Source organism: Puccinia triticina, chromosome 9A, assembly GCF_026914185.1.
Source record: "Puccinia triticina chromosome 9A, complete sequence".
Taxonomy (NCBI): domain Eukaryota; kingdom Fungi; phylum Basidiomycota; class Pucciniomycetes; order Pucciniales; family Pucciniaceae; genus Puccinia; species Puccinia triticina.
This window is the reverse complement of record NC_070566.1, coordinates 5,813,283-5,829,822: the sequence shown is the minus strand read 5'-3', so window position 1 is coordinate 5,829,822 and position 16,540 is coordinate 5,813,283. Positions and strand designations below refer to the sequence as shown.

At 48.1% G+C, this 16,540-nt stretch overlaps 2 protein-coding genes across 2 annotated transcripts in view; one reads left to right on the top strand and one right to left on the bottom strand.

Annotated features, from left to right (window-relative positions):
- Positions 1-776: 776 nt before the first annotated feature.
- PtA15_9A562 (uncharacterized protein) lies at positions 777-1,485 on the top strand (the record flags this gene model as incomplete). The annotated part of the gene is made up of 3 exons (XM_053172784.1): positions 777-1,019; positions 1,099-1,236; positions 1,315-1,485. 3 exons carry the CDS (start codon positions 777-779, stop codon positions 1,483-1,485), a joined length of 552 nt encoding a protein of 183 aa, XP_053023990.1.
- A 2,761-nt stretch (positions 1,486-4,246) lies between these two features.
- Positions 4,247-16,540, bottom strand: part of PtA15_9A561 (uncharacterized protein) — a gene marked incomplete at both ends in the record, with an annotated part of 31,593 nt that continues 19,299 nt past the window's right edge. Inside the window, 2 exons of the mRNA XM_053172783.1 lie at positions 4,247-4,278; positions 4,493-4,933. Of these exons, the coding sequence (XP_053023989.1) occupies positions 4,247-4,278; positions 4,493-4,933 (473 nt within the window). The remainder of the gene's footprint in view (positions 4,279-4,492; positions 4,934-16,540) is intronic.

Here is a 16,540-nt window from a genome sequence, read left to right as displayed (position 1 = left end):
GCAGCTTTTTTGACGTAAGATTGATGCAGCCTCAAGCCGTCTGGCATTGTTGGTTGACAAAGGCCTCAAACATGTTAAATTGGTTTGGAAAATGTGTTGGTCGACTGAATGCTGTAGAAAAATAATGGACAACCAACAAACAGTGTAGTCCATCTGGCCGCGGCCGTCAGAGTAGTGTTTGGTTTAACAAACCACCATCCTTTCTGCCCTGCCCAAACAAATGCCCCACACACCAAACAGCAGCCATTGTATTGATCTTACCTGGGTTCCCTTTGGAATCCCCGGTTGAATGCCCAGAAATTGTTTGGCTCATAAGCTCCATCAAAACAAACTCCTTGGTAGTGGTGGTACATTTGGCTGGGTGGGGGGCCAATTGCTGCAGCTGTGCTCCCTTTGTGTGAAAAGTCAAAGGGGGAAAGCAGCCGCTGGGATCTGGTGTTACGGTGACAAAATCTTGTAGACATGATCCTCCTGAACTGACTTAAAGGCCAGGAAAGATGAAGCTCTGGCCCACATCATCCCCCCCGTAGCCTCGTCCTCATCTCTCGAATTGCCCGATTAGTTTGCCTTTTTGCAAAACTGATGTGATGTTTGAGATATCCGGAAACCTCCACATTTCTCTTGCTGAGATCTCTTCAATTCATGGCGCGTCAGATCATACAATCCATCTTACTAGTGTGATTAGTTCCCCTGACATCGTCCAACACAGTGAATATTCAGAACTCTCCAAATTCCACATCATTCTGCAGTCGAATAGTCCATACCCTCCTCCTTTTATGCATGAACCAGAGACAGAGATCTTCTTCACTGGGCACCTCGTTGCTAGTATGGTAGGTAGTATCCCGGTGATTGTCGTGGGAAAAGGAAAGTGGGTGGTCCACTGTGGCCAACACTTCGAGCTGGTTGAGGAATTTCACAAGGCCCGCGTCTGGGGATCTGGATATGTAACGGGTGTCAATTATAACCGGATCGCTTTTCGACGAATTTATGTGACTGTTCAGGACCCATCTACCAAGCCGGTGTGTAGTCTGATCAGTCAGAGGGTGTGAGTTTATTATATGTTTTGGCTGATCATGACCTCATGTTACCTCATTTCAGGGAGCCCGCATACGACTTCTTGCCTGGGACTCGGAGGTTTTGGATCAGATGCGTCAGCTCAAACGTGGGGACTGGATCAAGTTTGGCGGGAAGGTTGGGATTGATGCGTACAAGGACCTTCACATTGCGGAAACAACAGTATGTTATTGGCTCTACATCAGCATTCCTCTCATCCTGATAATGCCTTGTTAACCGGGAATGCTGCACTTTTGGAAGGTCAACACCATGGACCTCTTGGGACAATCAGAATCAACTCGATATTTCCTCAGGCCTGATCCCAAAAAGATCCAAATGTTGAGAGTAGACGATTGGGCCCTCAAGAAGCTGCAAAAGAAACAACAAGGCAAAAAGAGATCATCCCAGTCATCCTTGCTTAGATTTCAATAAAAACGATCACATTTCTATCATATTTGACCTTTCCGAGTTCCAGAATAAAAACCACTTATTTCAACAGTGGACTTCCCTCTTGTTATTCATCCATTCATTGCCTCTTTTTCCTCGATGCTGCTAAGAAAAACGTATGAAAATGTATCTTAAATCAAAACTAATCCTTAGTTTTACTCGTAAACCGCCGCCATGCTTGTGATATCTCAAGCGCTCTTTTCTGTGGATGAACTGTCATGTTTACTGTGTTTCTCCATCTTCTTCACACGAGATAGGTCAAAATTGTCGTGCCTGCAACCCACCGTTGGTTTGGGAATCCCAAGGGGTAAACTTGCAGCCTACTTCCATAGTAAAAGCCTGCCTGATCACATTACAGCTGACCGCCAGGGCGGACATAATCGGACATACAGGCTGGCACTGTAAACTGCAGAGTACACTGTAATTCTCCCGCGCAGCAAGTGTGGCCACTCAACTTCACTGCGCGCCTCCTTCAACCCCGATCTCCCCTGGGGGGGACTATCGAGAAGAAGCGGTGGTGAATCATGATTCACTGACTTCAACAGTTCATGATTGACTCTCAACTTATTTGATGAGTTCTCACTTGAGTAGATATACGTTTTAATGATTTGATTTTCCTTTTTTTACAAGTTCATGAGTTTCTTGGGATAAGAGTGGATGGTCGAGCACCACCAGGCCTCAAGAAAGAGGAAGGTTCTAGTGGTGACCATTCCATGCGCTCACTGGTATGTAAAATCATGATTTATGTCTCATTGATGTGTGACACCGGGGGGGAGGGCTAACAGCAGAAGTTCTGGTGCTTTGAGAAGGTGTTTTGGATGGCGGCACAAGTTGGATCTCTCCTTGCCGGGGCAGGCAGGTCACCCTTCAAAAGGGGGGGGCGGATAACAATTTTCACATGTTTACTCTGTATTGGGTGAGACTTATGCGAAACTTATCACAAAAGTGTGTCCTCCTGTTACACAGCGAGGTATCAAGGTGTGAGTGCAAGCAAGACAAATCTGGTGGATTGTGGGGAGAAGAAAATCAGCGGAGGTCATGGGCGTTTTTACTCTCAAATGATTTCTCAAATCCAAAATTGGCATTCGGTTCCATCTGACATAAGGATAGCTCCACGGTTTGGAATTCCCCAAAAGACAACATTTTGAATGGAAGTCATAATTTCGGATGGTGAAAGTTACCATGAACCAAGTGAAACAAAAGAGACGGGTGTTTCACATTGCTTGCAACATGAGAGAAGCCCACACAAGAAGCATAACAAAATAGGATATGTAGGCAGGTCGGTTGAGGTCGGATAAGGAAGTAGGGAATGGGGGATCACAAACTACAAAATGAAGCTTGCCTTATTTGTTGGTTATCTGATGAGGAGCCTGAGGGATCAGAAATGGAGAGGTAGGCTGCTTCGTCCTCCAATGGGTTAGAAAGTCGACGGTAATGGCCTGCGCAAGCTCATGCGGGTCTGGCTTTTTTTGAAGTGGTAATATCTTCCCTGGCGACTGGAATGCTGGTTGGAAGATTTGGAGCAGGTATGCTGACAGATTCTTCCAAATTGGTTCCTCGGGTGTGCGAGGGACTTTTGAGTGCTGAGTTATCACAGCCATTGACTGAATGAACGACATACATTCAGACACAGGGGTGTGACGGTAATTTTTCGAAGCGATGAAGAGGCCTCGAACCCCACCGAGAACAAAGTAGGTGAGGGGCTGGAAGTTATGCCTGGATTGGAATAATTGCAGTCGCCGTGTAGCAGCTTTATTGGCCTTGACGGGAGAATCTTGGGAAGTTGAATTGAGCGCAGAGGGGTCGGATACTGATGAGTTGCCTGAGGCTTTCTTGGCTCGGGATTGTTGCTGGAGCTGGCTGTTTGTTAACGGAGGTCCACTGAGGGCGTGTACTTGGAAAATGACGTAGCCCATGAAGACATCTATGATGGTCTTCGCAAAATCTGTCAGGACATCGATGGCGTGAGAGCGTAAAATAATTTCAACATCCGGGGCAGCCGAGGTTGGTTGAGAGTCTGGAGGTGTTTCATAAGTGGAGAGAGATTTCTTCAGCCCTTCAGCCCATTCGAGGACCTGAAGGCCTTGGGTGAGGGTGTCGTGATTGGTATCAGGAGTCGGAGGTGGAGGGTTGTAGAGCTTGAAAGCCATGACCTCAACGGAAGCAGCAACAACTTTGGCCCAATCAGTTATGACGGTGGCGGGTGGACTTTGAAGGCGGTGGAGAAAACGGATGATGGTGGACTCAGGATGTTTAGATTTTACGGTCGGGGAGATAAAAGGATCGGAGGAGCCGGTTTTCTCCCTTTCGGAGAAGACTGAAATTAAGGGAAAATCCACGACGTCTGGACAGTTCCATTGATCGTTTGGAGATGGAGCTAAAAAGTCATCGGCTGGGGCGAGAGGAGAACACACACGTTTGTTCAGCTAAGTGATTGGATGGTATCAAAAAGGGTACTCCTGGCTTACCCACTGAGGCAATGGTTTTGATCCAGGCCGCATAGGAGCAGGTTGTTCTTTCGAAGTGCAAGTGGGGCTCGTGCGGTCCGGGGCTCTGAAGAGATTGGGCTCGGAATAGAGCAAGGTTGGACAGTGCTTCCCACGTAGTTTTGTACCGCTCCCAATTTGGCTTCACTCCACCAACTACATGATCAATCGCAGTGACCGACATTCGCACGTTGGTTGACTGGAGGATAGTTAAAGATGTCGAGGAGCCAGTGGTTCCTCCGACCCCACTGGCCGACGGGTTAGGCTGTGAGGAAGATGGCAGTTGAGAAGCCTGAGAAGTATCATTATGATCATTCCCAGGAGTGGGTTCAAGACCTGAGCCGAGGAGTTGCGTTTCCTCAGAGTGATGATGTTCGTCTACAGGGGGACAGACAAGGGTAGGGTATTTCAAAGATGTAGTCAGCTGTCAGAGCGCTTCACGGCTTGAATCAAGATGTACATGAAAAAAAGAAAGAAAAAAGACAAGGAACAATGAGGCAACATACCACCATTTACATCGGCAGAGCCAGAATTTGCACCGTGTGATGCCTCTGGTGCCGACTGGGAATCTGGGGGGTCGACGGGTTTGGAAACCTCCACCGGAGATTTAGTTTGCGTGATAGGGTTGGGATTTGTCGGGGGAGGGGTGCCAAGAGTGGTGGCTGGACGAGGTGAGGGGGCCTGTGATGTGTTGTTGGCGCCAGAGGGGGCGGCATCATGACCGTCAGAAATGGTTGCTACAGTAGTTGAATTGACATCCGCCGCGGGTTTATCGCCTTTGGTCAGAAGGGAAGCTGGGTTGACCGAGCGGGCCTTTTTGATCCGCTTGGTGGGTTTTTTGGTCGATGTGGATGTTGAGGTTGCAATGGCGGAGGAGACACGAGATGGCCGGGCTTGATTGATCCGGATCCCCTTGTCTTCTGGAATTTCCCCAGTCTGCTCAAATGCTGAAGCAAACAAGATCAATTAGTCCTTGCTGATGCGCAATGTGTGTAATGATCGATGGTAGACGTACTTTTTTTGGAGTGTTCGATGTCATGAGCACATTCAGCAATCTTCCGCTTCAAACTCCTGGGGAGCTTCAAGTTGGTCAAGCCGAGTAGAGTCGTTTCAGCAGTTTTGATGTTCCGATTGAATTCTTCAGCGGTAATCTGCTGAATTTCGCTTTCTAGAACAGATTGGCCAGGGTGGAGGGGCTCGGGAAGGCTGTGAATTGTGGAGGACAACGCAAACTCTTCAAATGTCGGTGCTGGCAAGGGCTGACCAGGGAAGTTCTGCTGTATAAATTGTAAGGCTATACAATTGAGTCAGTGACAGATATAGACAGGAGGAACAACAAGGGTGCAGTGGAAAGATGTCTTACTTGGTGGAGGCGTGGAGGGATCCTCCAAAGAAATGGATGACTGGGCTGGTAGAGGAACCGGGGGACCAGGGTCTGGATCATTGCTACTCATCGGTGCAGTGCTTTGCGAGGTAATTGGACCGATGGGGAGATTGGAGAGAGGCGATGGGACAAATCTTCGGGGGTCGTGATGCTGAGGGAGGTGAGGGAATTGTTGAACCAGGAAGGACAAGTGCCTGTTTATGTAGTGCACTGGATTCTAGGTGAGGCGGCAACAAAGGGTGTAGTGCACCCACGATCTACTCTAAGACACAAAGGATGATGTAAGCAATTCTGAGCAGAGATTTTCTGGGTTGCTCCGGGATCGCATAGACAAAGGTAGACAAAGGAACACCATAATCAACTTTCAAGATTTGTAGGGATGGTCCCACCGGTCATGGCATGAATATACACCTTGTGACCTGAATGGAAGACCTTCGAGAAAACTATCTTGCTTGATGTGGCTGTACCCCCAATTTGCTTGGACCTCTGCCACAGATGGAACGGCCCGTGTTGGGTCGGATGGGTGCCTGAAGCTTAAGTGGACTGCCAAATTCCCTCCCACCAACAAGGCCACATGTTGGTGACAAGTACAAGGGAAGGATGGATGAAGTCAGCCGTAATCAAGGATAACACCACCCTTCATCAGCCGTTGAGTCAGCATTGGCCTCAGCTTTTTCTTCAGGGTGCTCGCTGGGGCAATGGATGCCTGCTAGAGGCACCAGTGCCAATAGGGCTTGGAGCTCAGCCGTCTGTCATGAAAACGTACGCGCGTACGTTTTCATGACATGGCGTCGCTGGGGACACATGGGGACACATGCCACATCGTTCACACCATTTGTGACGAGATTACTGAAATACACGAACAGCTACTGCGGGATCGATGGAAACCATCTGTAACATCTAGAAGCTCAAGACACAGCACCGGTCCGACATAGTAGATGAAATTTTCATGCCAAAACACTTTCTCCACGGCCATGGAACAGAATAAACTACATTTAGGACACAGCATGTATTTTCTACCTCAGTCAACATTCATCGATCCACTGGGACCAGGAACCCCACCACCCGTCCCTTCACTATGATCATGAGACTGACGACGCTTCTGAGCCCCCCCTGTCCCTCCTCGATCTGGTGGTCCACTAGTCCCCGTGTTGTGTCCTGTTCGGCAAAGCTTGGTCAACCCCAGAGCGAGATTTTCAATATCGACTTTGTCGACCTTTGAGATAGTGTCCTGCTCAAATTTGCTGAGACCTCTCCAAAACGCTTGATCGTAACAATCGTTTGGCCAGTCACGCGCAACCCCAATTGGTCCTCCAACATTCTTCTTGTGGTTGCGGGCCGAACGCGCGTACATCTTCTTGTTTGTCTCGATGGTTTTGTGATGAGTAGCTTGGACTTGCACCATGCGATCGAGATGGTGAAGTATTTCGGTGAGGTGAATGCTACGCCAAGGCGGAAATACGCTGATCGGATTTCCTCCATCAGGTCCGTCTTCAATGTCCGAGTGGCAATCGTTGTCCTCCAGTACCACAGCCAGTTGAGGAATTTCATGAAAGACGCTATCTGCCATTCTACAACGCGCATCCTTGATCTGTTTCAATAGGGAAGTGACAGATCAGCTGATGTGACAGAAAAAATCAATTTGAGCAGGCCAAGCAACACTTACTTTCTTGCGCCACCTCTGGTATAATGCCTTCGTCGCTTTTTTGGATTTGAGAGAGTTGTACTCGGTTAGATCCATACCTCCGTACTGCTGGATCTCCTTAGATTTAGTTTTGAGCCAACGATTAATAATAGCAGCGGCCTGTCCGGACTCCTCCTGACTTATTTTCATCGATCGGCCAAGCCATTCCACCGCTTTCAATCCCATCACTTCAACAACCACAGAGTTCCAAGTCGAATCCTCATCACCGGGAACATGCCAATCGAATGTGAACCTCGAGATTCCGGCCAAGGCTAGCGCTCTCTCAACATCGCCCTTTGTTTGGAGACTGATCGGCTTTCCTCCTCCAAGATCGCCCTTTCGCGGAGCTGGGTGGAACACCGGCAGTGGAATTTTCTTCCGAATCTCCTTCTCGGCCTGTGCCAGGAAGAAATCTTGCTCGGCGGTAGATCTTGAAGAAAGACTGGAACGCAACCGCTCGAGTTGCTCAATGATCAGTCTTGATCGCCCGTCCACCCAGTAAAGAGCCTCCTTTTCTTGGGATGACGGTGATGCAGGATAGTCTTGTGGGTCCGTCGGTCCACCTAGAAAGAACTTGAGGAAGTGTTGAATTCCACGAGAATATTTGTCGCAGTGCTCATTGAGAGTGGCCTTCTTAGCGATTCCGCGTGCTCGGCGTTCCTCCCGGCTCCGAGCCCCACGCTCCTCTTCATGAGCTCTTACCCCTCTGGCATGCTCAACGATGAAGTTGGGATCCAATCGCTGACGTTCAGTGATGCTCTCAGTGTTCAACGATCCAGCAGGCCTTGATCCTGAAAGATGAAAACACAACGCAGGATCAGTTTCCACTGGAACAAGAACACACGCATAATTGACTCAAGACTGGACGGGAGAAGTTTTACCAGCAGATCTACTACCATCAGGTGCGTCAGCCAAGTTGGGCAGGATTCTGTCGATGATATTGGTTATCCAGCTATGCTCGCGTCCGTTATCTTGTGCATCGGATCCCCCAGCTCCCGTTGGAGCTCCTGTTTGACCAAGGCCTTCATTTCCTTCTCCAGAGTCCTCGCCGAGCGGTTCAGCATTCATGATATTGGGCAGTTCAAGTTGAAAGATGATATAAATTTAGGCAACTTATAGAATTTCCGATCAAAATTAATTCTGGATTCCTCAACGAATGATCAGACACGGGGGGGGGGGCAAGATTGATGGGGAAATCGTGTAGTGGACATAACCTTGGGTTGACAACAACATCGGCACACTATATACAGAGTAGGCAGTTTTGATAAAGAAGAACAGGAACCCAAGAACCGTGCCTCAGAGGTAAATCTGCCCCTTTCATAACACCCCCTTTCAAAATAGCCCAAATGCAAGCAAACATTGTGCGTAATTTTCTCACACATCAAACAAGCCCTTCCCATCCCTGTACAAACAAACTGTCAGAGAACAGCCACAACCGCATCAGAATACAAATACTGACCAATGTACCTAATCCAACAGCCGTGACAGTTCTACTTTGAATGCCAAATGTTCCACCGGGGTTCTTCAGGACTGCCACATGTCCAATAATTTTTTCCTGCTCCACGACAACAGCCACTTCCAACTCGTCTCGAACCAATCGGCAATTCAGGTCAGGATATTCATTGTATGGATCCTCCGTCTTGTCCAGTTCCTTGAAAGGGCTAATTATGAGCCAGATTTTCCCCGGGGTTTGTATGGAGCAAAATATCTCCTCGATTGTGCCAAACCTTTGGTCGCGACCAAATAAATACTCAACATACGAGTTTCCGAGATGATGCCGGGCTGTGGAGAAGTTCTTCCCATTGATGGTCATCATCTTTCTGGTCGATACTGTAGCATTGAGTTCCGTGGGATTTGCAGCAAGCTTTCCCCTGGATGACTCCTTCCCCGCAATAGCTCGCTTCCACTTCTTCATCATCTGCGCATCGAGATCCCGACTTGGCCTCTCAGTCTCCATCTCTGATACAGCTGTGCTGACCGACAGGGCTTTGTTCTCTTTCTGGCCGCGGGTGACGATTTGAAGGGTGGAGTTTATGTGCCAATTCTTCAACAGGGTCTTGGGAATCTCGGCTACACAAGAAGGTGTGACATTTGTCAGCTGCACAGGACGCAAACACAATGAGCATTAACAGACTGACAAGGGTGGTGATTTGTTGGTAATCTTTGCAGCATCCCGTTAACGCGTTCCTGAGCCCATGCCGCTGTTGATCTAGGTGGACCAAACCTCCGTATGACATCAGAATAGTGCTGTGTCAAATGCAGGTTAGGCTTAGTTGGATGCTGCGGCCAGCCTTTGCGGAGACATTTTCGGTATTTGACTATGAGGTCATCAAGTTCTGGTAGATCCTTGGGGTTGATCTTTGGCAAGGTAAGGAAATGTGCTATCCTGGAAAGAAGAGTGGTCGAGTCTAGCAATGTTGAAACTCTTTCCTTTTCTTCTGCTGTCGCACATTCCACATAAGTTTTCTTCCAGACAGGTATCAAGGCCATTGGGTAGTAAACCTTGTAGAGAATCAGCCACTCGGCAGCCTTGAGGGATCCATGACTTGCTGCCCCTAAATTGTGGGGAACTTGGTCAATCCAGGATGGAATGGTAGTGTGAATCAGTGTTCTTCGAACCACCTCAAGCTCATCAGGCCTCATGCGATGCGAGATAGCACCCTCCTTTCCCAGTGGTGTCAACGATTTGTTTCTCTTGGGTCCCCGCTCAGTACAATCACTATTACCGTTGTCTTCGGAGTGTTCAGTATCTGGATTCTCGCTGCATTCGACGTAAACCGCTTGTTTTCGAGCCCGTAGTTTGTACGAGTGGCTTCCTTGGGTGGTGTGAGAGCTTTGCCCTGAGGAGGCTTGACACTCAGCTCCTGAAACAGCACAATGTTTCCCTTTTGTTGAAGGACCTGGTTCGGGTACTTTGCCTCTCTTCGGCCGGCGCCCGAGTTCTTCAGTTGTATCATTGGGTTCCTCATTACGCTTGCGCTTTCCCGGATTCTTCTTTGGTTCGGAGGGAAAGAGGTCAGTGAATGGAAGAGCCGAATAGTGGTCATCCATCTGCCACTCTTCCTCCTTCTCCTGCGTGGATTTCAGCAGTTTCGCTGCTGACGGGAGGTACAAGAATCGCATGCTGTGATCTTTCAAGTCGCCAAGAACGAGAGCATGCATAAGCTCGATTGAGCAATGGTCTACTGGAAGCCAGTACGGTAGGTCATTAAGAACACTCCATCTTGCACCATGGTTCTTCATGAAATGTTTGCGCTCGACGTAGCTCTTGAGTGCTAACCACTGTTTTGCGTGAAGTAGGTGTTGCTCATTGCTTCGTCCAGGGAATTTTGATGGGTCTATTTCTTCGATGTCCTTCTTATCCATCAGACAGAAGGAGCAGAATAAGGTTGCTGCATGACTTCCAAAGCCAGCTGTTTTGCGTAGTGCTGGAAGGTCTGCAATCAGGGGGAATAGTGCCGCGCGGATGACCCGGCCGTTTGGGTATGATGCGGTGGATTGAAATTGGACTCCCTCCCAAAAGGACTGAAGCTCCGCTACTAGAGGACGCAGTAGATGGTTGACTTGTTCGAGGCTGGGCTCCTTAGGGCCAGGAATCACGCCAAAAAGAAAAATGTTCTCGATCTTGTAGCGTTCACCAGGCGGGAGATTCAAGCATATCAGAGTAATTGCACCGACAGAGTTGTGAGAACCGAGGTTTGATGATCCTTCCGCATTGAACCAGTCTAGATAAAGGCTGAATACAAGGTTCCCGGAATTCTTGGTGAAGATACCGTTACCCCCTTCAGTCTCTGGAAACTCCTGCCACACCTTTCCATCCCACACATCCTCCATAATCCCATCAGCACTTCCAGAATGAGCAACGAGGCTGGAATCTAACAGAGCCTCAAAGTGTGATACAGAAAGTCGTGCCTTGAGCCAAGTCTCAAGTTTGACATAGCTGAAGGTACGCAACGGCTTCAGTTCATTCTTGCGGTTCAGTTTATGCAGGTCAGTGTTACATTCTGGCTTCACTTCATTTGCCTTTGCCCACTTGCAAAATGTTTGATACGAGGACAGGAAGGGCCGGTTACATTTTTTTGGGCAAGGGTTTTGAGGATCGCCCGTCGGGTACAAAGCAAAACATTTCTTGCAGCAAACCTGCGTAGTGATGGTGGGGTTAATCCCAAGACGGTTAAAAACAGCTTCACGAGTGTGGGGTATCTGGGCCACAATCCTTGAAGCGTTGGGTGCGGTATCGGTATCCCCCGTAGCCCAGATTCTCGAGAGCAAGACCACATTTTCACGAGCCGCCTGAAGGAAGTCGGATGCACCTGACTTGCTGAGTCGGTTTCTGAGGACGGACTGTGCCATTTGCACCATGACTTGTGTACAGAAATCTTCCTCCAGTAGCAGAGGCCGAACACTGCTTTGGGATTCCTCACCTGGGACGACGGCAGGAGGAGTTGGTCCATTCTGTTGGTGCCGTATTGTTCCACAGTCGAACACCTCATGATTAGCATGACAGACCATATGGATGATAGATGCTGGCAGCTTACTTCACATGAGCTACCAACTCCAAGCTGTGGCCGAGAGACGACTAATGTCCGTGATTGTAACTGGGCTTCTTTAAGTTGGTGTGCTTGATATGCAACCTTTGACAGTACTCTTCCTGGGACCACCCCGATTCCTTCTTCTTGATGCTGTGTAGCATTGCATCCGGAAGATGTACAATGACATACGTAGGTGGGATGATTTGACTTCATGGAATAAAATGAAGGATGGGAGCGGGTGTTGGGGGTTACGTTGACGTTGCGGATTTCGAAAGTCACACAAGAGGCAGGGAGCCTTTAGCTGTGTGTTTGCGTGCCATTGCGGCATCCTTCTTGATAGGATATGCAGTGTAGTTTCACTTTGAATCACCCTCAATCATGTGGCCAATGCAGCGGAGTCACGTCACCTCCCAAATTCATGTTTGCAGCTGGGCATTGGAGTGGAAAGAATCAAAAAGCACGTCTTCTGATCTGAATCGTGCCACAGCCTATGTATTGTGTTTTTCTCCGAATCTTCACAGCAAGCCATGCATACGCACGGTGTCCAGAAGACCTGTGGATCAGGTGATTCATATGTGGTGGGGAGATTGTCGGGCCATCAGAAATTCATATCTTGCAGTGACTAATTCCACTTAAGGTCCAACATGCTCACTTCTTATTCAATCGTTTGTTTTGGCCTCAGGGATGTTTGAGACTCGCAGTAAAACACATAGCTTACTACCTTAAACAGATCAGTGTGCTGAACTTAAACAGCCCCTGCCACTGGGGAAGTTGAAAATCAACCCATCACCCCCATTTGTCATCTCCTCACCGAAGCTAGTGCCACTTTTGAAAATACCATCATGCCCTCCACTTTTAGTTTCAATCAAACCCAACTGCACTGGATCAAAGCCATGCAAGAGAGGATAGATCGTGTTGTAGACGGAATTGAACTTCCCCCTGACAGGGAACCCGCTCCGGTCGACATCCAAGAAAACTGGTCCCGTGACTGGAAGAATTGGAATCACTGTTTTCACCTCCAGTGTAAACTGGATGCCGATGCCTTCGACCACAAAATTCCTCACTGGGCTATCCCCAACGTCAAGGCCACCTGGATGGCCAGAAGAAATCGATTTGGAAGAGGTTTGAACTCCTTGCGTTCCCATGTCGGCTTCAGCACACAAGCAACTAATACTGTCAACTTATGTTAGGGCCCGTCGAGTTTGCAAAAGATGCCACCACCGATGTTGCGCCGGGTTCTTCGGAATAGGCCCATGGTCAATAGATGTGTGGAGGTGCTGTTCCACCAAGGTACAGTCAATGCCGCACTTCCCTCTTCCGAGTCCGCACATTTGGCATGTGCCTCTGACAAACCCTTAACTTTTTCTCTCTGGCCACTGCCTATTCTGTCAAAGCCAAACCGTTGGACTTAGGCTATCTCAAACAGAATTCTCTGTAACTCAACATCCACTTCTGAAGCTGTACCCTTTCCAAATTTTGTGATACTCATGCCCCATTACATACAATTCTGGATCAAGCACTCCAAAGTCCACACCGATAGCACACACACCATCAATTTTTGATGGCTTGATAGATCAAGTATGATAGTGCTGCCACTCCCACAGGAGCTAAATGTGAAGAAACCTTCTGTGGACTGTGCAATCGCAACACATATTTCCGCATGGGGTGCCTGTGTTCTGTTTAAGTACCATTGAGGGCATGGGGCGGTCGTCCTGCCGTGTACAAGCCATTGGTAGCTTCTGCCCGGGGGTACCTGGTGTTGTTGGTGAATTGGACATGTTGAACGACTGTCCGCTGAGGAACTCTGGCCGGTGCTAGGCCGGCAGCAGTTCGGGGAGGGGAAAAAGAAAAGCTGAGATTTATCTACGTATGCCCTCCGGGATGATTGGCCGAAATAGAGCGCTGAGATTCGTGTAAGCGTGAAGGGGGTTTGATTTTACGACGGCGGGAGATGCGCGTCGGCGGGTTTGTTTTGAGAGAGGCCGGGATACTGCCGGCAGGAGTGAGAGGTGTGATCTAAACCAGGAAGGTGGAGGAGATCGACGTTTTGCGGGGTAAAGAACTTAAAAGCCGTGAGATTCGGGCAAACAAATGCCAAGACGTGAACTTTGAACTTTGATGGATTGACTGAAAACTATATGGTTCAGAGTGGGTCCATGCCGCTCCAAAGCCTGAGTTCGAACTGAACTCAAACTTTGGAGTTTGTGACATCTAAAAGACAGCTCATCACAACCTAGCGCGCACACGCGCGCTACAACAACATAAGACAAAGACAGAAACAAAACAAAACAGGAACAAAACAACCAACCCTCCTCATCCAAAACCTAACCAAAGCGCGCAAAGTGAAAGAAAAAGAACAAACATGATAGAAGCTAAACTAAAGAAGGAAAACAGGGCCAAGGAAACAGAACCAACCAAAAAAAAAAAAAAAAAAAAAGAAAAGAGAAGGGAAAGAAGAAAATAGAAAACCTGAAACGCCTTGAGGATGAGCGCCACGCCGCGCCGCTGAATCTGGAGGAAGCCTTGATGTCTTGAATCCTGCCGTCCTCCGGCGCGCGCCGTGCGCGGCAAAAGGCTTGACTCCTCCGCGTGTACCAGATTGTCCACCACACCGCTTCATTCCATTGCGAAAACTCGAGTCGGACTCCAGGCATCTTGTCATGAAAACGTACGCGCGTACGTTTTCATGACAAGAACACGTCAACCAAAGCAAGCCAAACATGTGACCCTGCACGAAATGCTTTACATAAAAATATGCTGTGCGCCCTTTCATGCAATATCTCCCTACCGATAAGCCTTTGAGAGTTACAAAACAAAGGGTAGAAATGCGGGCCATGTCTTCACCCAACCCTCACCCCCACATCACCCTTCGTGGGTATAAGATCCTGCCGCGAATTCCTTCTCAGACTTTGCCCCAACACTCACACAACATCCCACGATGAAAATTTCGGCTCACTCTCACTTCAGCGGGAACAATCCTCCAACCAACGGTCGTAAAATCAATAGTTTCTATTCTACTGTACTCCCCAAATCAACGTCACCTCTGTGTAGAAGTATTTCTTCCTTCACCCGTTGCCTGCTAGACATGAACACCAAATCTTCTGAGGTATGGAGGCTTTCTCCCTCCCCACAAGATTTCCATAGAGGCTGCGCCCTTCCACACTCAATATTGATCCATCCCATATCTCAAGTTCCGGAAAGTGCCTGTTCCCTCAAAAACGAGAAGATACCTGTTGTGTTCCGCACATTGTATTTGGAAGATCTTACTGCATCTGGATTTCCTGGAGCAACCTTCGCGTGGCAGCACCCTTGGGACTCGCCCTGGAATCAGTCGATTGCTCAATTCATTCTCAAACACTGGAGACATGCCCATCAGTCTAGTGTTTTCAAGATATTCTACATCGACCCTAACGAAGCTTCCAATCCAAAACTCCACATGGGTACCTTGCATCGATGGTTCCTTGGGCGTGCTGAGGGGCTCAGGTTGGGAAAGTATTCCACAGACGGCCGGGATAAGAAGAAAAAATCCGAGTTGAAATCCAAGTGGAGGAGTCAGGTAAGCCATCTGGGTTTCTGACTCATATTTGCTCCAGGTCATTGATCACAAGAATGATATTCTCCAGCTTCAGACACACCGCCAACAGACACTCTCCACGCTTGACGTATCAAATGAAACGAAGGGGCTCTTTGATCCGATTAAATGCTCATCTGAAACGGAAAGGCTTCCGGACAAGTCACTTGTCAAAGTTCCTCTCTTGTGGAGGTCCTCTGAATTCAGCCTCCTCGCACAGAAACTGGACAAAGTTCACATCCACAAGAAGAAGAACACCAAAGGCCCGAAATTTGTAGACAGCTTTACAATAGAGAACCGTCGCTTGATTCAGGCTTCTGTTCTTACCACGTTTTCTGACGTTCCGATAAACTTACCAATCAACTGCTACGCACCCGAATACATCAATACACTTGACAATGCACAAAAACTACTCCTCAACCCAAAACCTTACATGAACTTCTCTGAGCTTTTCGAAATGATTCAACTATATTGTGAGTTCAGGAGTATGCGATTCAACTAATCATGTTCATCATTATTAACTGAGCTGCCTTGTATTGTTCATCACCACCCGAAGGAACGCTCAACCTGGAATACGATACGGATCATTCGCTTTGTCACCAAAGGGAGCTTAACAACTTCAAAGAAAACTCACGTACATAGCCAATTCTCCTTTCCGTCTCTGTACCTGGTATATGTTCATCTCCAACGTGCCATGTACATAGTACCTATATACACTCACTGGCTTGACCTGCCCCAACCGATACAAACGGTCTATAGCTTGCGCCTCCATCGCCGGATTCCAACCCGGTTCCTTGAAAAATAAGACTCTTTTTAGATCTCTGTGCATATGCTTCTTGCCTTGTCTACACTCACCATGATAAAAACATTTTCAGCACATCTTAAATCAATCCCCACCCCTGCTGCTGCGATTGACCCAAGCAGTACGTCACACCCTGTATCACCCCGAAAACCATCAAGGCTCTTGTCACGCTGTGATATGCTCATTTCCCCTTTGAGCCATGTGGATTTTATACCGTTCGCTTTGAGGCCGATTTCAATTCTTACAAGAAAACCAGTGTTTTTGTCAGCAGAGTAGATGTAAAATTGCGAACCTCAGTTCAACCTTCAGAGTTCAGTTGAATCACTCACATGTTCAAGAAGCCAACATAGTTTGAGAATATTACAGACTTTGGTCTGCTTCGTTGACTTCCTTGACCATCAAATTTATTAAGCTTATCCATCAGGTGAATCAACTTTGCAGAGTGATTCCATTCCCAATTCACCCCAAACTCGATCTCTTCCCTTGCAAAAAGTGGGTGATTACAAAATTGTCGGATCCTCGTAAGTTGGCGGAAGAATTCACCTGAATCCCAAGAATCGGCTGATGTTCTCAATCTTCCA